Source organism: Narcine bancroftii, chromosome 4, assembly GCF_036971445.1.
Source record: "Narcine bancroftii isolate sNarBan1 chromosome 4, sNarBan1.hap1, whole genome shotgun sequence".
NCBI classification, from domain to species: Eukaryota; Metazoa; Chordata; class Chondrichthyes; order Torpediniformes; family Narcinidae; genus Narcine; species Narcine bancroftii.
Genome location: NC_091472.1, coordinates 117547309 through 117572985, shown reverse-complemented (window position 1 = coordinate 117572985; position 25677 = coordinate 117547309). Strand labels below are relative to the sequence as shown.

General features: G+C 38.3%; 1 protein-coding gene across 20 annotated transcripts in view; it reads right to left on the bottom strand.

Annotated features, from left to right (window-relative positions):
- Window positions 1-25677, bottom strand: part of fbrsl1 (fibrosin-like 1) — an 898034-nt gene that overhangs the window by 272011 nt on the left and 600346 nt on the right. For all 20 annotated transcript variants that reach the window (XM_069932521.1, XM_069932525.1, XM_069932524.1 and 17 more), the window contains one exon: window positions 24003-24032. In XM_069932521.1, the coding sequence (XP_069788622.1) occupies window positions 24003-24032 (30 nt within the window). The remainder of the gene's footprint in view (window positions 1-24002; window positions 24033-25677) is intronic.

The following is a 25677-nucleotide window of genomic DNA, read 5'->3' as shown; positions in this document are numbered from 1 at the left end:
GAACAGTACAGAGCAAAGTGGGCATAACTCATTTCCCGGTCCTATCAATGATGCTGATTTAGAGATGGTAGACACCTTTAAGTTCCTTGGAGTCAGCATCTTCAATAACTCGCTGTGGACCACCCACATCGAAACAAAGGCCAAAAAAGTGCATCAGCACTTTCACTTACTCAGAAGCCTTAGAAAATTTGGCATGTTACCTGCATCCTTTCATTCTTGCAGATGCACCACTAAAAGCATCCTATCAAGGAGTCTCACTGTGTGGGACAGGAACTGCTCCAGTCAAGACCACAAGAAACTGCAGAGGGTTGTGAATGTGATTCAAGTCATCACACAAATCTCTCCTCCACTCCATTAACCCAATTTATAATTCCTGCCACCTTGGAAAAACAGCCATCATTTTAAAAGACTTATCCCACCTAGGCAGGCACACATTCTTCACACTCCTCCCCTCAGGCAAATGAGCCACACGTATATGATCATGAACCACTAGATTCATGGACAATTTCTTTCCTGTCATCATCAGACTCCTGAATGAACCTCAAAATAATTACATTATGTTGCCTTTGATCCTTACTAACTGTAACTGCACTTCTATATCTTACATTTATTTTTAGACATACAGCATGTTAATAGGCCCTTACAGCTCATGTCCCCCAACCCCACCTAAATACATCAATTAATCTACAATCCCCATACTGATTTGAAGGGTGGAAGGAACCAGAGCACCTGGAGGAAACCCATGTGGACACAGGGAGAACAGACAGCACAGGATTTGAACCTGGATCGCTGGCGCGGTAATAATGTTGCGCTAACCTCTAAATTAATCATGCTGCCCATTGTAGTATGTATGAGATATCGAACTGGCTTAGTTGCAAAATAACCTTTATCACTGTATCTTAGTACATGTGACATTAACTTGGAAAAAAAAACTTGAATATGTCTCTCCGACAGGTGATCTGATTTCCTTCCATCGCTCAATGCACGGTTCTTAGTAGGTCAATTGGTCACTGTAAATTACTCAAACATAGGTGAATGTTCGGAGAATGAGGATGGAGGTAGGCATGTGGGAGAGAATAGGCTCGTAGGAAAAAGTAAAAAAAAGATGATGGGGTTACACTGAAAGTCAGCATAGAACTCAATGGGTTGAAGAGTCTCCTATGTCATAAGAAAATAATAATGTGCAAGTTCCTGCAGATTGTCATGTGACATGATATACTTTATAAAAAACCATTGTTATTGAAAACAAATCCTTTTGTATGTCTTCACAGTAGGGAATAGAGAAAACCTGCCCAGAACTAGCCTTTTATGCATAGTACATACATATTTATTTTGTATCTTCCCACTATACAAACTTTCAAAAGATTGCAAAAATTTTCCTCTCTGGCTCTCCTTTTGGTTCTCAATGAGCTCTTCTGTTTTCCCACCTTCTACCTCTTTTTCAGGGCTCATCATGATCTTGAAATAGGTGATACTGTGAAAGTCCACCTCACTGGCCCAGAATTGTTTTACAGTAGAAAACTTTTTATACTCATCAACAAGCTAAGCTAGTACATAGCGTTGTATAAATTGTTCCAAATTGCACTTTCTTATCAATGTTTATCTCTGCAGAGAGAAAGGCTTTCTAGGAATGTGATCCGCTTCACCAGTTCTTGTTGCATGCTGAGCCTTATGACCAAACTCTGATTGGTTCTGAATGTTTCTTATAATCTATCACAAATCAAAAACTTTAACTATAAATTTTTTTAAAACCACACAAACCACTTTATATTAATCTAAATAGTTTGCAGCAGTTCCTCTCTAAAAAGGGCAGCATGGTTGGTGCAATGCCTTTATAGCACCAGACCTGGGTTCGAATCCCACGGTGTCTGCAAGGAGTTTGTACATTCTCTCCATGTCTGCATGGGTTTACTCTGAGGGCTCCAGTTTCCTCTACTCTTCAAAAACGTACCAGGGTGTAGGTTAATGGGACGTAAATTGAGCGGCATGGACTAGAGAACTGAATTGGCCTGTTACAGTGCTGTATGTCTAAATTAAAATTATTAGAATTGCTTAATGGTTTTGAACTGAAGTCTTGTGCAGCTGCAGAGGCTGCAGTGAATCCACAGATAATCGGTCACTTTGAAGGGATTTTCTTTTGCTTCTTTTTCTCTGATTGTACGAGGCGCTGGGCAATGCTAATAGAAACCCTTTGTCTGCCTTATGGCGGTCTAAAGGCAATTTTCTGTAATATTAAATATTTGTTGAGGATCTGGTTTGGAGGGGCTGAGGCATGCAACAAGAATTAGTGAAGTGGATTGCAAAAATCCACCAGAAATTCAGTCTGTGGGTGTGGCACTCCCTTTCAATAACAGGGAAGAACATGGTCATTAGGCATAAGGTGCTCTTGGTACTACTGTACATGGCGCAGCCATAGCCCATCCCTCACACCTCTGCTCTGGCAGTTACCAGAGCAGTCTTCCGGTTCATATGGAGATTCAAGAAGAAAAAAGCATGAAGGGTTGCTATGTTCAAGTCACCAGACAATGGGGGCAAGGGCATTCCCAACATTGCTCTCATTCTGTTGACCAGCTTTGTGTGTGGCTGCATCAGGATGAGTATGGAACCAAAGTATGAGGGCACCAAAGCCTGCTATGTGCTGAGGTTCTACCTGTTCCAGGGCCTGGCTTTGTTACTGTGTAATGTTCCAGTCTTTGTGAAGAAGTTTTTCCAAATACCTCTGACCACAAGACCATCAGGTCGACAAAGAACATCCTGCAGAAAGATAATCAAGGACTCGTTAGACATGGTGGAGTGGTTCCAAGAGCAGGTTATCTGGTGTAATGCCTCATCCCCAGTGTCACAAACAAGCACCAGGATTTGGCGTGGCTGGTGGTGAAAGAACCCCTCCCAGTCAGATCCTTCCTATACAACCAGACATTACTCACAAAGCAAGTTGTCTGTGATATGATTGCAGTGGGAAGAGACCTCTTTGCAGAATGAGATTTGTGTGGAGTGTATGGAGAAGGATGCAAGGGTCCTCGCCACAGTTTATCCCCAGCAGCAGCATAATGGAGGACTCTCTGATTTACAGGCTATTGTCAGGAACACACATAGTCAGACGTCCATAACTCTGAAAGACCATTATCTTGGTGAAAGATACTCTTTGGCCCACAACCTGTTGGTCTTTCAGCACACAGAGAAGTTGGTGCAGGAATGCTGCTGACTGGCACATTCCATCCTGCAGGAGTACATGGTGAGGGACACACAAGGGCCCTGTGGGGAATGACCACAGTCTGAATTCTATTACCATGCATTGTGGGTCTGAGACTGAGGGAAAGCCCCCTTAAAGAACAAAGGGGGGAGCAAAGACAGAGTGCCACAGTGGTGGCAATGGTGTAAATGGAAATGAATGTAACAATGTACAGTGATAAACTTTTGAACGGTTATCTCTGAATAATTTATTGTGAATAAGTCTATTTTTGGTTAAAAAAATTAGATGACAATAAATAGTATCTGATTTGATCTTAAAGCTGGAGCAGGATCAACAGACATTTTCCACAGTACAAGTACAGGGTAACGACATGTTCATGTTCCATCCCTGGACTGAGGAGTTCAGCAAAGGAGAACAGACAGCTAATTATGGTTCAAAAATTTTAAATTAGAAAGTTTGAATAAGGGTCTCCAATCTTTTGATACACTCACTGGGGCAGAAACAATTGGGGAAAGCAAAAGGGGCAATAAATGGATGAAGGAGAAGGGATGAACTGCAAACATTTCTCACACTGATCCTCAGAAGTATCATTCTCTCCTTACCACTTCCATGTTTCATGGACTCTCAAAATACTTCAACACTGTTTATTGCTCTTCTTCGTGCCCTAATGACCATACTTTTCAGCCCTTTCACTTCAACTTAGTTTAATAATCTGCAGCTACATTATTGTGAAACAATGGTCCCCAATTATTATTTTTTTATTTAACGTGAATGGATGGAAAAGATTAATATCTCTCAGTGAGCTCTCCTGCATCAAAATTAGTAATCAACCATTTGGACAACCAATCTGCCAACTCCATCCAAAATGATTCCTTGTTAGAATCATCAAAACTAGTCAAATATGACATTTTTCTATGCTTTCCTGGTTGCAAAGAAAATAAAAACAGGTTTTGATATCTCAAATTCATAATTTTTCCAACAGTAACTGCAGGATTTTGGTAAACAATTTCACTGTGCTTTATATCTCCATATCCCAAAGGAAGCACTGGAGTTTGGTTGTTCATTTAGGAATCTAAAGCTATTCCTACTGAAATAAAAACTCCTGTAAATTTCACTGAACCACACTATTTAGGACATTTCATATTGTATGTCATTCTCAATTTGGAAATGCTATTTTTTAAAAAAGGCTACAAGTCCATAAACAATTCAAGAACTGATTGTTTTTTAAAAAATGTATTTCTGCTCCACAATTACAGAGCACCGGATTAAAAAATAAACTACATTTGTTATAGAACTTGGCAGGTATTTAATTAGTATAACTTTTCAAAAATGCAAGTCGGCTTTTGCCTCTATATATGCTGCTGGTTCTTGGAACCATATTAGGGAAAATGACATCTCAGTATCTGAGACCTCCCCTCTCCTCAAAGCTTTCAAATGGGATTCTAAATGCGCAAATGAGACGACAAAGGGCAAGGTAGTTTCTTTATTAAATTATTTTGCTTTAGATTAATGTTTTTAATTATCTTTGAATTTTGTGTTTTAACTTCCCCCCAAAAATCAGAATTTTAAGTATTCCCTTCCAGTTTTATTGTCCTGATCTGAACACTGAACTATCCAAGGTTAAGTTACCACTTGAACCTTGTCACCTAATTTGAGGGTGTAGAGGGCCAAAGTGACAGATCCTTGGCACCAGCCCAGGAAAACGTGGGTGTGAAATTACTCCTGGCAAACTGGCCGAGTCATGCATGAGTTCGTTCAATATAATGGTACTATGCCCTCAAATAAATTCTCACCAGAGCTGATAATTATCAGACAATTTTAAAACACAATTGTTTGTTTTTGAATCATGAGGCAATGGTTAATTTCAACGCCCTCATTGGAACTCAACACCCCTTTCTGCAACTGATTTCTGGACTTTTTGAGTGAAAGACCACAGTCAGTCCAGGTTGGCAGCAAAATTTCAATGCCTATCACACTGAGCCTTGGTGTACCTCAGTGCAGTGAGCTCAGCCTGCTACGATTCATGCTGCTGACTCATGACTGACCTACGAGATTCAGTTCAAGCAAAATCATCAAGTTTGCAGATGATACAACTCATCGATAACAACTATGAGCCAGCTTACAAATTGGAGGTTGGGAGGATCATCAAACAGTGCGAGAAGAACAACCTGTGTCTCAATGTGGACAAGTCAAAGATGACTGTGGAATTCAGGGAGGTTGAAGGTTTTTTTTAAGAATATTTTATTTATGGGAGGATGAAGGTTGACCACTCTCCGCCACATATCAATGGCTCTGCTATTGAGAGAGTTGAGAGCACAACGTTCCTTGGTGTGCATATAACGGACGACTTATAACACCTCCTCATTAGCTCAGATGGTTTCCTGTAGTGCGGACGGTCATATGACCTCTCCGGCAGGAATCTGATTGGAAGCCATCACATCTGTCAATTAAGGTCAAGACCACCCATGCTGAGCACTCACCTTGTAACTGGCCTTTTTAGAAAACTACACATGTTGCGATTAGCTCTGTTAATCGCCTGCCCTATTTTGGGCATTCCACAAATCAGCAGGGGGCTATGAAGTCCAACACATGAGTCAGCTGGGTTTCTATTTCCTGAGGAATGAATCAGAGCTCCACTCCACGTTACAAGCAAGAGCAGGCACTGGAGAATCGATATCAAGGTGTGTGCCAGTAACAGGTGCAGGGTTTTTGTGGTGCACACTAACAAATCACCCTGTTTCTTTTTGTTAATTCATCTTGGTGCATGCATGTGTGTGATTGCCTGTGGCAATTTTTTCTTTCAGGCAAATAATCTGTGTCCAGACTCGTTGCTTCTCAGACCCGTTGAGTTTGTTCCTCAAATAACAGTGCCTGCACTTCTTAAGGATGTTGAGGAGGACAAATCTACCAGCCCCAAACTTGAATTTTACAGAAGCACAAATGGGACTGTCCTGTCCGGCTGCGTCACCGTGTGGGATGGTAGCTGCAAAGCATCAGACTGGATGTTAATACAGATGATTATTAAAATGACCAAGAAGATCAAAGGGATCTCCCTTTCCACTATTGACCACATTCACCTTGTGGTCCGCTGTTAGACAGAAGCAAACACACAAAACCGAAGAGATTGTACAACAGGCTGTATTGCTGTAAACTCTGAGGGAGGTCTCGGGAGGGCCGGCTCAGGTTTATATCCCAGAGGGTGATTGACACCCGACCGGGTGGGGCTTGATCCATTCAGGTCAGCTGATTGACAGCCACCCATACTCTCCTGCAGGTACAGAAGTTGCCCCCTGCAGTAGGCCGGGGGTATCTCACCACACACCTTATTTAAATAGTTCAAACATTGAGCATCACTACCATCCATCACACAGTATCTCTGACTTAAGGAGGTGGTACAGGAACATCAAAATCAGAACTGCCTCACTGGGAAGTAGCTTCTTCCCACAGGCTGTGAGATTGATAAGCAGTATCTTGTAACCGTGTGTCTCTTATAAATGAAACAAGTAAATTATTCTGAAATATTTAGACATATAAATTTTATATTACTTTTTTTGTATATATGTGATTATTACCATGTATTTTGCTGTATAAGTCGACAGGCAGATAAGTTGATCCTCATTTTAATGGTTTTATCATATATTGGGTGTATGTTGACCCCTAAATATCGTATTGACTGAGCTATGGTGCATTGGCCAAAGGCGGTTATTATCATGGAGGCTCCAGCAAAACAATAATATTATGAAGCAAATATTAAGTTAAAAGTAATAGAAATGGCCAAATAAACCAAAAACTGCGCTGGTGCAAGAACATTTTATGTATATGAAAAATTGGTAAGAGATTGGAGGAAGAAAGAAGAGATTTTAAGAAAAATACTGAAAAGGCAATATTTGATGAGAAGGGGAATCACTTGTGGGCCAGAGTTGGAAAATCACGTCGCAGCATGAGTACATGAACACAACATAGTCATGCAAAATAAAATCAGAGCATTTGCACTGAAATGGACAAAGTTGCACCCAGAATGCAGTGATGATTTTGAAGCTACAGTAGGCTAGTGCAACCATTTCATGAACAGGAAAAATCTGGTATTATGCCAAAAAACAAAAATTGAACAGAAACTACCAAAAGATCTTGATCATAAAGTTGTAAGTTTTCACCAGTTTATTATATGTAACCAGCAGAAACACCCATTTGCATTGGAAAATATTGGAAACATGGACGAAACCCCCATGAATTTCGACATGATAGGCAATAGTAAGGTGTGAAAACAGTGCAAACCAGAAGTAAAGGACATGAAAGGACTAGGTTAGATGGGACAACGTTAAGACCTATGGTAATCCTCAAATGCAAAATTAAACCTAAAATAAAATTCCCAGCATGAAAAAGGATGGATGGATGAAAATTATGTAAAACTATGGATAAACAATGAATGGAACAGGAGGCTATGTGGTTTACACAAAGAACGGTGTTTGCTGGTTTGGGTTAAGTGGTCTTAGCCACTTAACTGAGAAGATTAAAGTAGATTAGAACTACATAATACTTACATGGCAGTTATGCTGGGTGGTCTATATTGCAACTTCTCGATGTCTACTTGAATAAGCTATTCAAAGACCATGTGCGCGAGGAATGGAATGCATGGATGTCGAGTGCAGAAAAGTCATTTACAAAAGGCAGGGCAAAGAATGCTGCATCACTTCATATGCTGTGTAACTTTGTGCTCAAAGCATGGGAAAATAGAGACTAATAAAATTGTTTAAAAAGTGCAGTATCTCTTGTGCAATTGATGATATGGAAGCTGATTTATTGTGGGACACTGATGGCAAAGTTGAAGCCACTTCATCAATACAGGTTGGGATTCGTATGTTGACTGTTTAAACAACGAGAGTACGGATGTGCTTTCCGCGATCTTTGCCTCAGACGATGATGGTGAAATTGATTTTGAAGGATTCTAAATACGTTTTTTTCAATAAAATTTTCAATGAAAAATTTTCAAGGGTCGACATATGCCAAATCGGCATCCAGCGTTTTTCTGAGTTGAATTTAAGGTCTCAAAAGTATATCTGGTGTATAAGATTACCCCCATTTTTGAGAGGTTTTTGAGGGTTTCAAAACTCAACTTATCCGCCAAAATATATGGATATTGTGCTATGTATAATGGTGTTTGAGTATGCACTGTGATCTGGAGAAATGTGGTTTCATCTGGTTGTATATGTAAACTTGAACTTGAAATCATATAAGTAAAACATTTTTAAAAATTGAATGAAGCCTTCAACTTTCTGGGATAAATGGGTAGTACAATTATTTTTACATTTTTAATTTTTTTAAATTTAGAGATACAATAAAGTAACAGGCCATTCAGGTCTGTAACCCCGTGCTGATCAAATGCATCCAAGTGATCAATTAACCTATTAACCTGTACTTTTTTGTAATGTGGGAGGAAGCCAAAGCACCCGGAGGAAACCCATGAAGACATGGGGAGAATGATCAATCTCCTTACAGACAGCGCTGGATTCAAACATCAGTTGCCAATATTGTAATATTGTTCTGCTAACCACTACACTAACTGTGAAGCCCATTATCATGAATTTCAATCCACAATCAAAGAAAAATTAATACATCTCCAAACTGGTGAATTTTCAAAAAAATTGCAGTGCCAAACAAGATAATCCTAAGGCAACTAAGTTAAATTTTATTACATTAGATATCTGGATTTTCAATTATATTTTAAAATTCTAATTCTGGAATTTAACATGGAGTTTTGCAAGTTATGAACTTATCACAGCTTAAACTGAATATATCACTTACATTAAAAAGGGAAAAATTGTTCAATATTGGACCAGGCTTTTGTCTTGCCTTTTCTCAGCTCATGGTGGATTTTCCAAGTTGACATTTCAGACTGAGTTTGTGGATAGACTAGTTGTATTATAAACACTGGAAAATAGAACATTCTAATTCCATGGAACCATAGAACATTACATCACAGAAACAGGCCTCCTTGGCCCTTCTAGTCTGTGCTGAACCATTTTATTTGCCTTATGACAGAGTATTTAGAGGTGTCTTGGGAGGAATTGCTAGAGCAGCTTGCACATTTTAAAACACAGAATATTTGCAGGACTTTTGCAGAATGCTTTTTGCAGAAAACATCAAAATAGCAACCTACAGCTTGCCTGGGAGAGCATGTGATCTTTGTAGGCAGTAAAGAACAGTTTTTCTCTCAGAGAGGGAGGGAGTGAAACAGAGAAGAGATACACAGAAATCATTTCCAGAAGGACAAAGCTGGCAAACTTTGGAAGGCTGCCTGGTCAAAGGGGAAGGCTGGCAGTCTGAAAGGTGACCTGAAAGAAAGAGGATCATCTGGAGAACCCAGAAGGGGGCAAGTTTCGTCAGCAAGACTGATTGAGAAGGAATCAGTTGTGGATATCCTGGAAAAGGAATCTCTCTCTGAAGAAACCTCCTGAGTGGTAACCATTTGTCTGTTAAGCACCAAAGACTGGTGAACTTTGTTAATACTAACTTCTGTGCACAGTACAAGAATTTCCTGCAACCAGTGAGATTGGTCTGTGATCCAAAGAACTTTTCTAATCTTAAATATACATTACACACATCTGAGTATTAGAGGGGGGGGGGGATTAAGTAGGTTAGGTAGGTTAAGTAATAAGTTAAAGTTTAATTCTGTTTTCTTGATCAAATATAATTAAAAACTACTTTTGTTTAAGTAACCCTGTGTTGTGGTGCATATCTATTCCTCTGGACTCCATAACAGCCTAGACCCACTGACCTGCACCCAGTTCATATGCCTCCATACCTCTCTCATCCATATACCTGTCCAAATTCCTCTTAAATGTTAAAATTGAGCTCATATTCACCACTTCAGCTGGAAGCTCGTTCCACACCCTCACCACTCTCTGTGTGAAAAAGTTTCCCCTCATGTTCCCCTAAACCAGCAGTTCTCAACCTTTTTCTTTCCACTCACATACCACTTTAAGTATTCCCTATGCCATAGGTGTTCTGTGATTAGTAAGGGATTGGTTAAAGCGAAAGGAAAAGTTTGAAAATCACAGGTTTAATTGTACCTAATTTACTCGTTATGTACACGGTTTCAAAGGAAATGGGCCAATGACAATTTTTCTCAAGCAAAATATTTCATTAACAATTGGGTCGGAGCAGTGATTCTCAACCTTCCCTTTCCACTCATGTCCCACCTTAAGCAATCCTTTACTAATCACAGAGCACTTATGGCATAGGAATTACTTAAAGTGATATGTGAGTGGAAAGAAGGTGGTTGAGAACCACTTCCCTCAACTTTTCCCCTTTCACTCTTAACCCATGACTTCTGGTTTGTATCTCACCTAACCTCAATGGAAAAAGCCTATCTACAATTAATCTGTCTATCCCACTTATATTTTTAAATGCCTCTATCAAATCTCCCCTCATTCTTCTATGCTTCAGGAAATAAAGTCCTCACCTGTTTAACCTTTCCCTGTAACTCAGCTCCTGAGGTCAAGGCAACATCCTAGTAAATCTTTTCTGCACTCTTTCTATCTTACTGATATCTCTCCTGTAGTTAGGTAACCAAAACTGCTCACAATATTCCAAATTTGGCCTCACTAATGTCTTATATAACTTTAACATTACATCCCAACTTCTATATTCAATACTTTGATTTATGAAGGCCAATATGCCAAAAGCTTTCTTTACAACCCTATTCACCTGTGATGTCACTTTCAGGGAATTATGTGTCTGTATTCTCAGATCCCTCTGTTCTACTCCTCAGTGCCCTACCATTCACCGTGTATGTCCTTTCTTGGTTTGTCCTTCCAAAATCGAACAACTAACACTTGTCTGCATTAAATTCCATCTGCCATTTTTCAGCCCATTTTTCCAGCTGGTCCAGATCCCCATGGAAGCTTTGAAAACCTTCTTCGCTGTCCACAACACCTCCAATTTTAGTGTCATCTGCAAATTTGCTAATCCAATTTACCACATTATCATCCAGATCATTGATATAGATGACAAACAACAATGGTCCTAGCACTGATCTCTGAGGTACACCTCTAGTCACAGGTTTCCAGTCTGAGAAGCAATCATTCACCACTACTCTCTGGCTTCTCTCATCCAGCCATTGCCAAATCCAGTTCATACTTCACCATGAATACCAAGTGTCTGAACTTTCTGACTAATCTCACATGCAGGAGCATGTCAAAGGCCTTACTAGAGTCCATGTAGACAATATCCACTGTCTTTCCTTCATCAACTTCCTCAAAAAATTCTGTAAGATTGGTTAAACATGATCTATCACACACAAAGCCATGTTGACTAGCATTGAGTACTTTATGTTCCATGTTTGCAACTGTCGGTTGACATCATCAAATTCTTTTCTTTGTTTAACTAAGTTCGCACTAAAGTCTTAAAAAAATAGCACTCTTTCACCCTGCAACATGACTGAACTACTATGTTCCCTGGAATAATTGACTGCTGCTCTTAACGTTGCTTCCCGATCCCAGTAGCTCAGAAATCTTACTGGTACCGATTGTGGTCTTTGATCATCTGGGGCCAAGGGTCTGGTGGGCTAACTTCACAAGCCAGTTTTCTTTGAATCTTTCTGTTCCCAACACTTATGGGATCTGTTCTTCAAATAAACTCAGTTCCTTCTTCAAGCCCGACGATTCGGACATTGTTCCTTCTGCTGAAATTTTCCATATGATCAATTTTATCCAGCAGCAGTTTTTTGTCCTGTTTCCATGACTTTACATTTTTTTCCAGGGCTTTCAATTTTTCATGTTGTTTTCGACCTGGCCCACCCGAGGCTCCCTAGCCACTGGGAAGCATTAGCAAGCCTTCCTGCAAGGATATTATCCCCCTTTCAGTTCAGGTGCAAACTGCCCCCTCAGAATAAGTCCCACCTTCCCTGGTAGAGATCCCAATGATCCAGAAACTGAAACCTTTCCTCCTACACCAAGTCTTTAGCCACATGTTAAGCTGCATTATCCTCCTACTTCTAACCTCACTAGCACTTCCATGAAAAGAATCTCGCTGTTTAGCCCAGATCAAGAAGAAAGGGGCTCAAAAAAGAACAATTCTGAAGATATCAAAGGGTAAAAATACAGCAGGTCTTGCAGCATCCATAGGAGGCAAGAAAATATTTCTGACATTTCTCAAGGTAGGAGCAAAAAAATGGACAGATGTCTGTATTAAATGACTGGAGAAAAGGCAAGAATGGCAGTGGGAGGAGAACAGACCAACAAACAAAAAGTGTTAATTGGATATGATAAGAGAACAGGAAAGGTGAGAATTGATTGGGGAGGGGGTTGTTTATGGCTTTGAAAGGAGACTTAGGAAAAGGGAAGAGAGGGAGAGAGAGCAAGAGAGCGCTGGAGGAAAGGAGACATAGTGAAAGATTGGATGGGGTGGGGTTAATGGAAACCAGAGAAGTTGATGACAATGTCATCCAGTTGGAGGGTGCCCAGATAGAATATGAAGTGTTATTCTTCCAATTTGCATGTGGTCTCAGTCTGGCAGTACATGAGACTGAAGGATGACAAATCAATTATACATTTGGGGAAAGATTAAGAAATTCACATATTAGGATACATTTAGAGATAGGATATTCAATATTGATTCATGAAGAGGGTCAAAGAGTCAAATTTGCTGGCTACCAGACAATGATTGTCAGACTAAATTAAGTAACAGTGACGGCTGGTATGACTGATTCACCAAGCACTATAAATGGCTACTCATACAGAAACCATCAGGAGGTAGAAAATAGTAAATGCAATGAGATTGGGAATGATGAAGATGTAAAAATTACTTGCACAAACAAAGGTAATGATGTATCAGCTACTGGGTCATTAAGAGGCCTTACATCGATTCAATATAGATTAACCGGTAAACTTCACAAAAACCTGTCATTCATCATTACTAGATAGTCTAAGAAAGCCAATTACTATTTTTAATATGTGGTCATTGTCATAATGTGTATTGCAGTCAATTTAGACATAGAGTAAACTCCCACAATGAGAAAAATGTAATGTCTAGGTAATTTGTTTTAATTATATTTATCAAAAAATAAATAAAGGCTAAATGGTTAGGTTTTTTCCCTTATAATATGCTTGCTGAGAACTTCAAGCATCTTCATCAATGCATTGGCAATTCTGCAAAAGCTGTCCTCATCAAACCAACAGTTCTCACAACACCACATTCCGCTAACTGTCATTTAATAATTTGATTCACAAATCTTCACAAAGAAATGAGAAAATATTTATGTTCTATGTATTGATGTTATTAATTCACAGGCAATTTGTCAAAAATAATTCTTTCCATTTTGGATTTTCTTTCTTTCTCTCCTGAGGTGTTGAAATGATAACAATATGGGCATCTATCCAGTTATTTTACGTGCAAATGTTTTATATTTTCTTCAGTGCTTGGCTAGCATTTAATCAAGAATTATATTCTTCAATTACTTAACTGAAAGCATCACAGTAAAACACAATATTAATTTACATTTTACTTTTTTCAACCTTCTCATTGTTCACTTTAAATGACAAATCCATTTCTCTAGTCTTTTATTTAGTTACTAAGCATTGAGATTATATACACTATCAATGATTCAAAATGGTAGTTAATTGCTTATGCACTTACATTTTCAACAGCTCAGGTGTTATTAAGATTGATGGTTTTTGGCCAAGTTACAGGATCCAATCCAACATGATTGCAATACCTGATCTCTCTGACTTGAAGACAATGATCAACCATCACCTTACTCAATGACAGAGTGGGCTCAAGTGAGACATGCCTAATCCTGCTCTTGTTGATTATGCTAAAATGAACCACAAGTCCATACAGGAACAAGTTCAATGTGAAAACAGTTTGCAATATGATTTTACATAGTTTTCTTTAACAAATACTATCATAGGAGTTGCCAAGTTATGCAATGAAGTCCTTCCAGTAGTACATTGCTCCAATGATGTTATTGCACAGTATTGGTATGCCTCCTAGAATCTCCATTCTACATTATGAGAGTTCAACCTTACAAGTTGAACACTGCAAAGATTATGAAACAGTTGCTCTCAAATATTACTCCTTGAAGTCAATTACCTTTGTTTGAATTGAAATTCCAGCAGTGTATTTCGATATCAGTCATACAAGCAAAATCAATGTGCTGCTCTAACTCACCTGCCAAAAGGACAGTTATTAATCCCACCCTTTGAAAAAAATAACAAAATATTATTGGGCTCACATAGCTACTTAGTTAATATCACCTGTCAGTTGAGAGTTGAGGTTCAAAATCTTAAAGAGTTACCTGCCATTCATATCTATATGCCTCAACTTATTTGTTCTGAATGCAGAGATACATTTAGTAGTCAAAAGAAATGTTGAAGGCATTCATAAGGCAAGAATTTTTTGTTGGGGAGGTCAAAGACTTAAGTAGTATATGTTATCTTGCTACTACTTTGCCCTGCATTTAAAATAGTGGTTGATATTCCAAGAATACTTGAGAAACACTGCATTGTCAGTTGTGCCATCCTTTGGAATCAGGTTTTAAATCAAAGCTCTATCTTCTTTCTTGGGTTGAGGTAAATGATTCCATGTTTTTTATTTTGATTAAAACATGGAAATAGGAGCATATGATCATTACTAGATAAATAAGAAAACGGGGTTATTAGTGCAGGATAGATTCACTAATTGATTTTCAAGGAATATTGGAAACTCGGTTCGAAGAAAAAGGGAGGCGTACATTAGATATAAGAAGCATGGAGTTAAGGAGATGTTTGAAAGATACATTGAATGTAAGAGGAATCTTAAGAGAGGAATTAGGAAAGCTAAAAGAAGGTACGAGGAAACTATGGCAAGCAGGGTGAAAACTAATCCAAAAAAGTTCTACAAATATGTTAATGGTAAGAGGAAAGCTAGAGACAAAATTGGTCCCTTAGAAAATCAGAGCGGAAAACTGTGTGTGGAGCCTAGAGAAATGGGGGAGATATTGAACAGTTTCTTTTCTTCGGTATTCACTAAGGAGAAGGATATTGGGAGATGTGAGATAAAAAAAAGCAAATTGGGTAAATATGGGGAATATAGAGATTACAAAAGGTGTAGTTTTAAGGCTTTTGAAGAATATAAAGGTGGATAAGTCTCCGGGACCAGACAGGATCTTCCCCAGGACATTGAGAGAAGTGAAGGAGAAAATAGCAGAGGCTCTGGCGGTAATTTTCCAAATGTCATTAGATATGGGGATAGTGCCGGAGGATTGGCGCATTGCGCATGTGGTTCTGTTATTTAAAAAGGGTTCAAGGAGGAAGCCTGGCAACTATCGGCCTGTAAGTTTGACGTCTGTGGTAGGTAAATTAATGGAGAAAATTCTTAGAGATAGTACTTATAAACATCTGGATAGACAGGGTCTGATCAGGAGCACTCAACATGGATTTGTGGGAGGAAGGTCATGTTTGACCAATCTGATTGAATTTTTTGAAGAGGTGACTAGGAATGTGGATGAGGGTAGCGCAGTGGATGTTGTCTATATGGACTTCAGTAAGGCCTTCGATAAGGTACCACATGGAAGGTTAGTTAGGAAGGTGCAGTCTTTAGGTATAAATTTTGAGATAGTCAACTGGATTGAACATTGGCTGAAAGGGAGAGGCCAGAGAGTGGTAGTGGATAATTGTCTGTCAGGTTGGAGGCCGGTGACCAGTGGTGTGCCTCAAGGATCTGTATTGGGCCCATTGTTGTTTGTTATTTACATTAATGATCTAGATGATGGGGTGGTGAATTGGATTAGTAAATATGCAGACGATACTAAGATAGGTGGAATAGTGGATAATGAAGAAGGTTTTCAAGGATTGCAGAGGGATTTGGGCTGCTTAGAAAAGTGGGCTGAAAAATGGCAGATGGAATTTAATGCTGATAAGTGTGAGGTGCTTCATTTTGGTAAGAAGAATCAGAATAGGACATACGTGGTAAATGGGAGAGCATTGATGAATACAGAAGAGCAGAAAGATTTAGGAGTAACGGTACATCGTTCCCTGAAGGTAGAAACTCACGTGAATAGGGTGGTGAAGAAATCTTTTAGTATGCTGGCCTTTATCAATCATTGCATGGAATATAGGAGTTGGGAGGTGATGTTGAGATTGTATAAGACGTTGGTGCGACCTAATTTGGAGTTCTGTGTGCAGTTCTGGTCGCCTAATTATAGGAAGGATATAAACAGAGTGGAGAGAGTGCAGAGAAGGTTTACCAGAATGTTACCTGGGTTTAAGCATCTAGAGTATAGGGAGAGATTGGACAGATTAGGTCTTTATTCTTTGGAGCGTAGAAGGTTGAGAGGGGATTTGATAGAAGTATTTAAGATTATGAAAGGGATAGACAGAGTGGATGTGGATAGACTATTTCCGTTAAGAGGAGGAAAGATTAAAACAAGAGGACATGAGTTAAGAATTAAGGGGCAGAGGTTTAGAGGTGACATGAGGGGGAACTTCTTTTCTCAGAGAGTGGTAGCCATGTGGAATGAGTTTCCGGGAGAAATAATGGCGGCGGAGTCAATTGTATTATTTAAGAAAAGGTTGGACAGGTATATGGATGAGAAGAAGATGGAGGGTTATGGGCATTATGCAGGGAGGTGGGACTTGAAAGGGGTGTTTGGTTCGGTGCAGACTAGAAGGGCCTAATGGCCTGTTTCCGTGCTGTAATTGTTATGTTATATTACTGGGTAGATGAAGGTCAAGATTAGCCCATATTCATTGGAATAAGAGAGGGTTTCAAAGTGTGCAAAAAGTCTGAGGGAAATGGAGGGGGGAATTCTAAAACTTCACTTCTTCTTGCTGAAGAATCTGCAACTAGGTTCCCAGATAAAGGGTTGCCATTGGAATGAAATTAGAGAAACTTCTTCACTTGGCAAGCTACGAATCTCTGGAATTTATCCAACGTGGCTACGAATGCTGAAACAATTAGTATTTTTTAAGGTTATGATCAATAGATTCTGGGAAAGAAAGGGAATGAAGCTGCAAGAGAAAGAGAATGATGAAATAACCTGTAAACCCAAACAAAAGTGGGAACAAGATCTAAACATAAAGATAAAAAATGAAAAATGGGAAAAGCTATGCTCCGGAACTATGAGAAATATAATAAACACGAGGTTACACATGACACAATATAATTGGTTACACAGGGTATATACCACGCCCCAAAAGTTAAATAAATGGGACCCAACAGTATCAGGTAGATGTTTTTGCTGTAAGAAGGAAACGGGAACAACAGTACATGCAATTTGGGCATGTGAGAAAGTGGAAAAGTTTTGGGAAGATCTAAATCAGTTATTAAATAAAATCACAAAAAGCAACATACCAAAAAATCTAGAGATCTTTCTTCTAAGTAATATAAGAAGTAAAAAATTAGGCCTCAAACTGGATGAAGCAAAAAAAAAGATTTATTATGATAGCCTTAGCTATACCTAAGAAATGTATAATGTCAACCTGGAAATCAGAAGAGAGCTTGCGAGTACAGCAATGGTACATAGAAATGAATAAATGTATTCCATTGGAAAAAATAACATTATAATTTAAAAAATAAAGTCACATTATTCGAACAAATTTGGGAACCATACATGGAACACAACAGAGAGGGCCTACCGTGGACCTCCACCCCCCTAAAATGATAGAATGAGAAGAAGACAAAATGAACTGACCTAGTGTGTAAAAGTAGATGATACAATTTTCTTATTTATTTTCATTGTGTGATGACATTGTTTAATGGGTTTATTGTAATGTATATGTTGAACGTTTAGTGGGTAAGGAGGGGAGTGGAAAGGAGGAAGGGAAAGGAAGGGGGAAAAAGGGGAGAAAATGACACTGTATATTCGAGAGGGCAATGTTTGTGTGTATTTTGGTTAATATGGTTCATAGTGTGAAAAATAAAAATTTTAAAAAAGAACATGTCAATCCTAGAATATGTTTTATGCCTGTTTGAATAATATGAATAACCTCTTTCTTTTGGGTGTTGTTTTCTCCATATATCAATTATCTTCATATCATGCATTGAGTACAATGTAAATTTAGCTGCTTTATTATTTATATTTGTCTTCCTGGTTTTATCTATTAATGGGTCAAGATTAAAATTAAAGTCTCCCTCTAGTAACATGTGTCCCTGTGTATCTGCTATCTTAAAAAAAAATGTCCTTCATAAATTCCTGGTCATCTTCATTAGGCGCATAAATGTTCAACAAATTCCAAAATTTTGAATAAATCTGGCACATCATCATTACGTATCTACCCGCTGGGTCTGTTATTATTTTCTTTATCTTAACTGGCATATTCTTATTAACTATTATAGCAACTCTCCTGGCTTTTGAATTGTACGATGATGCCACTACATGACCTACCCAGTCTCTCTTCAGTTTGCGATGTTCTCACTCAGTTAAGTGCATTTCTTGTATAAATGCTATGTCTATTTTCTTTTTTAAGTAGTATCAGTAACTTTTTTCTCGTAATTTTATTGTGAATTCCATTAATATTAATAGTCTTATAGTTCAATGTACTCATTTGTTTTCACCTCTCTCCCACCTCTTTAACCCCTCCATCTCTCTTCTTCTAAAATCACTCTTGAGATTGTTTTTACTCTTTACTATACATGACGCCACAACTAGTAGGAAAATAACAAAAACCATAAGAAAACCAAAAAATACTATTAAAGAAAACAACATTAAATTCCCCCTTTACTGAGCTGCCCATGCCACCTCGCAAGACAACCACAACTCCCTTTTCTACATGGGTTGTGGTGTATACCGCAAATGTCAACAGATTTTGCAGTGGGCAGACCTTTCCCCCTTCCCAGCCCTCCCCCAGAGAAATCACTATGTATTATTCTTAAAAATATAACAAAGCCTTTTTTTAAAACTTTTTTTTCCATAAATGCCTGTACTCAAACTATTAACATTTCAACTTATTTATATACATTATCTTAACAGTTCTTTTATTATTTCCTTTACTCCTCTTTTTGTTGCTTATTTGGTAATCGGTCTGCAAAGCAACAAGCTCTTCTGGATCTGAAAACAGTTTATTTTGCCCACCAGGGATGAATATCTTCAACACTGCTGGATGCGTAACACAAAGTTATAACCTTTTTCCATAGAACAGTTTTTGCTAAATTAAACTCCTTTCTCTTCTTTAAAAGTTCAAAGCTGATATCTGGATAAAAAAAATTTTTCCCATTGTACTCCAATGTGTCCTTATTTTCTTTCATTCTTCTCATTGCCAGTTCCAATATTTTCTCTCTTGTTGTATATCATAGTAGCTTTATTAGTATGGATCACGGTTTCTGTTGTGATTGTGGCTTTGGCGCCAATGCTCTGTGGGCTCTTTCAATTTCTATTTCTTCTTTGAGTTCTTCCACTCCCATGATCTGTGGGATCCATCTTTTTATAAATCCTTTTATATCTGCCCCTTCTTCACCTTCTTTCAGTCCCACTATTTTTATATTATTATATCTCCTGAAATTCTCTAAAATGTCAATTTTTTTGGGCAAGTAAATCATGTGTCTTCTTCATTTCCTTATCTTTATCTTCCAATTTTTCTATCTCATTCACCTCCATTTCTACGCCTATCACTCTGTCTTCCACTTCATCATTTTGTTTTCTCATGTCTGCCATTGCATTCTCTATTCCTTGCATCTGTCCTTTGCATGGTTTTTTAATAGTATTGAGCTCAGCCATTATTGTTTCCATTAGAATCTTTATTTGACTGTCAAAGTATTCCTTATCAATCATTTGCTTCTGTTTTTTACCTTGTATTTTTTCTTGCAAGTCTTTATAACCATAACTATAAAACCATATCTTCCTTTTGATCTTCTTTCTCTAGCTCCATTTCTTGGCTCCGTGTTGATCCTGCTTCCATCAGTGTCTTCTCTGCGGCCTCTCCCATTGCCGATTCAGCGTCTTGCTCCTGGCGTCTACTCCCACCGGCATCCTTGCTACAATGCGTACCGTGCATTGGGCTCTGCAAGCCAATGTTCAAGACCACCCTAGGGAATGTTGCCACCCAGCTGCCTGGTCACCAGCTTTACCGATTGGGTCATCCTCTTGGGGAGAGCTTCCTGCACCCGGACACCAGTAAGGTCTTCCTCTTTTTTCTCCAGCGATTTATTTATCTCTTCTTTACTTGACTGTCGTCTTTTCCTTCTTTGGAGCCATCTTCAAGTTCTTCTTATACCTTTTATCCTTTGACTTTTTTATATTTTACTTCTCTGCCTTGTTTTTCTACCATTTTTTTCAACTTTCTTTGTGGAGGGGTGGTTTTCCCTAACCAGCCACTACTCCATCACGTGACCACTCCCCCCCCCCCCCACTTTTATATGTAGTCTTAACAATATCTTTTCCCTACCAGTTATAAAAACCTGTCCTTACCTCTGCCTTTTTGCTGAATCCTATTGTTCCTTGACAGGGTTGTCCTTACTTTACCTCAACTCCTGCACCAACACCTCAACCTCTGCTTGCCGAAGCAGTGGATACACATCAGGTCAAAGACAGGTTATTTTTCAGGGAGTGATTCACCTGACTGGTTCTTCAACATTATGATCTATAAAACTGTTTTGAATTGATTCCATACGTTCTTTTTCCACATTACAAAATTTGTTTTAACCAAGATATTAGATTTCTCAATCATTGTTGTTTTATCCGATTACATATGGCTCTAGTTTCATAATTTAAATTTGTCCTAATACATTAACTTTCCCAGTGCTTATATGATACTCCCACGGCATTGTCAGTTACTGACATTTCCTCTTTTAATCCAAAATAATCCCAATCTTTTATTATCAGGATATGTCTCCATTTTATTCAATTTTGTCTATTTTTCTGAAAATCAAGTATCTTGAAATGTTCCAAACTTACCGGTAACTCCGAAATCGCCTTTCAATATTCAATCTTTCCTTTCACTTCATCAGTTTAATCGTATACTTAAATGCCCCTTCTTCACCTTCTTTCAGGCCCACTATTTTTATATTATTACATCTCCTGAAATTCTCTAAAATGTCAATTTTTTTGGGCCAGTAAATTATGTGTCTTCTTCATTTCCTTATCTTTATCTTCCAATTTTTCTATCTCATTCACCTCCATTTCTACGCCTATCACTCTGTCTTCCATATAAAAAATTGATGAGCTTTCTGAAACTCTTTGCCCTGTGTCATATGCTAATGTTTTTTTATTTCCTCCTTGCTGGAAAAATTCAGCAGCATAATTAATTTAAAAACACAAAGTTTGTCTCCAGAACAACCTAATTTAAATTTAAATTGAAGGGGCATTTTTCAGAAATACATCTACCAATGCCAAAACTAGTTTGACCAACCACATTTTCTATTTTTTTAACTAGGCAACCCCTTCTTTGAACATTTTGTTTCCTTTTCAAGAAAAACTTGAAAATACACATATTCAGGAAAAGTTTTACGATCTAGTAAAATAATGGAAGTCAGAAATGTACTAAGAAATTATATGTAGAAATATACATCAGCAGCTTTTTTAAAAAATTGTTCAATAGTGATACCAAGGGCTTAAACCAAAAAATATTAATCAATACCATCAAAATAAATTTTTTATAATTATTGTTGCACAATCTAGCAGTAAAAATCACCAATCATCGAGGCATGCAGCTGTGTAAAGCCATTAAAGTACTTAAACCTCTTCAAACTGAATCATGCAATGCTAATTAAAACCCATCGGCACACAGATTTCTTAGACAAGTCATGTAGTACCTGAAATTATCTTACTACCTTAATACAAGTATACCCCGCTTTACGAATAATTGATTTATGCAAATTCGCTTTTTACAAAGAAACCTGTGTCCACTTTTACGAAATGAATTTCGCTTTTACGAAAGCAGCGAGCTGTTATAGAGGTTGCGTGTACATCCTGAGGCTGCGCCCCAAGCAGCTCCTTCCCCGGGAACTACGATGAGATGTTAATAGATAGACGGCCCTCTTACTCTCTCTCCTGCATCTCAGTCTCCTGTACCTCCCATCCAGTGGCATCACTGGGGTTGGTGTTACCCAGTGCAGTAACTCATGGTGTCACCCCTCCCCCGCCCATGGACAGAATGTACGAGTGTAGAAGAAGCAGGTGGTGGCGGCGGTACTGAGCTGGGGGCGGGGGGGGGGGGGGGTGTGGTGGGGTGCGCGTGGGGTGGTGGTGTGCCCTGATCAGAGCACATTAGAAGGTTCAAAAAGTTAATTTCTATTTATAGGCTGTGTATTTATCATATCATTCCTGCTTTTAATAAATGTTAGTGTTATTTTAAGTTTGAGGTGTTATTTGGTAGGTTATTTTTTGGGTCTGGGAATGCTCAAAAATTTTTCCTATAGAAATCAATGGGAATCGCTTCTTCGCTTTATGCCATTTCAGCTTACGAAAGGTTCTGTAGGAACTCTCTAGTTTGGTAAAGCGGGGTATACCTGTATTCAGAATGGCACTGTTTATCATTTAGAGGGCACAGTACCTTCAAAACACAGTTGTGGCATTTTAACTTGAAAGCAACAATTCAGAAAATGAAATGGTCTTCATGCATGCTTGACTATATGTCACAAAAGAAAAAAAAAATCCAATGACCTTATGGTGCCTTTATATATTTCATTGTGTAAATGAAAAATAAATCAATAGTTATAGAAAACCTTTATCAAAAATGTCCTTCTTCCCAAAACTTGTTACACAATAACATGACTTTATTGTTACTCTATTAAAAGCATATTTCAAAAACACCTTTTGATTGAAGTAATAATCACATCCTTATTTTCCAAACCAGCTCCGAGTTGCTGAAAGTGACTGAATACGTTTCAATGGGGCAAAGTTATAGAAACATCGAATCTCGCAGCAGGGAAACAGGACGCTCCAGCCCATCTCATCACTACACATTCCATTTGCCTGTACCAGGCTGGTATCCTTTTGTTTCAGAGTATCTGTCCAAATGCCTTTTCAATTATGTCATTGTATATCACTCACCCACCTCCTTTTGTAGCTTGTTCCAGGTAACCATCATTCTCTGTATAAAACATTTACTCAGATCTCCTTTAGATTTCTCTCCTCTCAGCTTACTTCTGAGGCCCCTCGTTCTAGACTCTCCTGCTTGGGATAAAGACTCTCCATCTTATCTATAACTTCCCCTCATATTACATAAACATCCACAAAATTACCCTTCAGCCTCATGCATTTCAGTGAGAATAAATCTAGCAGATCCATTCTCTCTGTATAACTTCAGCCTTTCATTCCAGCATAATACTGGCGAATCTCTTTTGTGCTCTTTCTACATTCTTCCTGTCCTGTGGCTTTCAGAGCTGTGCGCAATTCGCCAAGTATGGTGTAACCAATATTTTATCCAACTACAGTATGACATTCCAACTCTTATACTCAATACCTTGGCCCATGAAAGCAAATCCACCTGTTACCACTTTCAACAAGCTAGGGACTTGCATCCCACATTTCCTCTGTGCATCAACATTCCTAAAGTCTTAGCCATTTATTCTGTATCCTACCATTGAAAATCTAACCATCTAACAATACTGTTTCCTTACTCAATTCTCAGTCTATGTTCTGTAAAACAGTCTTGATTTATTAGATTTAGCTGCTCTTTTTCAGCTATCTGTAACCCTGCAGAGGTTCAATTGCAATGACCAATATAGATACTGGCAGAGACTTTTACCAATCTGATTTTTTTCCCTGAAATTAAAATACCGCTTTTTTAAAACATTATATACAGATTTCCTCAGGTTCTGAGTAATGAAAGAAGCATTCGGAGCAGTTATATGTTGGAACCAAACACTTAGTTTAAAAAACAATTGTTCTTACCTTATCATCAACGTCACTCTCACTGTCACACTGCAAAAGAACAAACATAGTTTCAATTCTAAAGGCATATTTAAAGCTGCATAACGTATTACTAAACTTTTCACCTACTTCTGACACAACAGAGAATTGGGAAATTGATTGAGTGGAAGAATTACTAAGAGAAAATTGTCAGATATCGAAATGGTTAGAACAAGGAAAGACAAATTGTGTTAATTTTTCAAACTGGGCCTCAGATCTCTTCACTGTTTTCATTTATGATTAGAAGTTTAACGACAAGATACTCAACACTGCGGTTTCTTATAGGTTTCAGTGTTAACAAGAGGAGAAGGAACCTACACTCACTTATCATTGTCTTTGTCCAAGCTTAGATGATTGTTAGTAACCTTTGTTTCCCATCTTTATGCATAACTACAAAAATTTTAGTATCAGCTCATTTATGGTCCCTAATATATCATATAAGAACAAATTCTTATATTTTGATCAATTTGGATTGACAAAGCTATTAATCCATTTAAGAGATTAAAGGAATACATAAGAAAAGCAAACTAACTTTAAAATATAAAAAAAATGAATGTCCAATGCAGAACTTGGAGACTATCCAAACATCTCTTCAGATACCACCTATTCTGTACTGGGTAGGTTATACTACATAGATTTGCATGTGAAATCACCTTTAAGCATCAAGGCAAAAACACATAATACTCTTATTACATCCTTACCCCTGACAGGTAGAAGAATTGGCATGTCGTAAGAAAATTCCAGAGTAGGTTGTCAAAACAAAATGCATGATAGGAAAGCTGAAAAGGTTTCAACTGGTTCCAATCTCCATTTCATTTGCAAATTAGAACTCTGCATAATGTCGGCTCACATAAGTGAGCCTTGAAAGTCATAATGGAGCAAACTTCAAGCTATTATGATATACCATCTCAAGTTGCTGTGTGATAATGAGCAATGTGTGCCAACTCCATATAAACACCTCATTCATCCTGCAGGCTACGATCAATAAACCTTGACTTTATTTTCTGCCAACCAGGGTTATAACACCCATCTGAAGCTGCTGGCAACCATGTGGTTCAGATCCTCCAAGTTGGGCTACAAAATACTTCCAACTTTTCAGCCTAAATGTGCAAGTTTGTACAATATTGATGCAAATCATAGTTGAGTTGGCACAATTTGCATGTAGTTCCAAAGAAGTGAAACATCAAAGTCTGCAGATGCTGTGATTGTAGTAAAAACACACTGAAATGCTGGAGGAACTCAGCCAGTCTTTTGAACAACAAGAGGAGGCAAAGATATATTGCCAATGGTTCAGGCTGGAGCCATTCTTCAAGGAATGCTTATTGTTATGTTGATTAATTACTTATTATGAGGGATTACATTGACAGGATTCTGCAGGGATGGAAACTGGACATGTTCCAAACAGAAGAAATGACTATTGTTAATCAGACTGAATTGCAGAAACTTCTGGATTATGCAAGGAGAATGACCAAATTAGACAGAAAAATCCCATCATTCACAACTTGAGCTCAGTTTCTTCTGATGCCATGTGCACTTCAAATGAAATTTCTCCTGTCATTCTAGATGTTCTTTAGAACTGCAGTTGCATTAATATATTTTATTGTCTCATGGGTGTTGTGGTTTGCTTGCATGGCAGAAGCATTATTCCCCTAGGTAG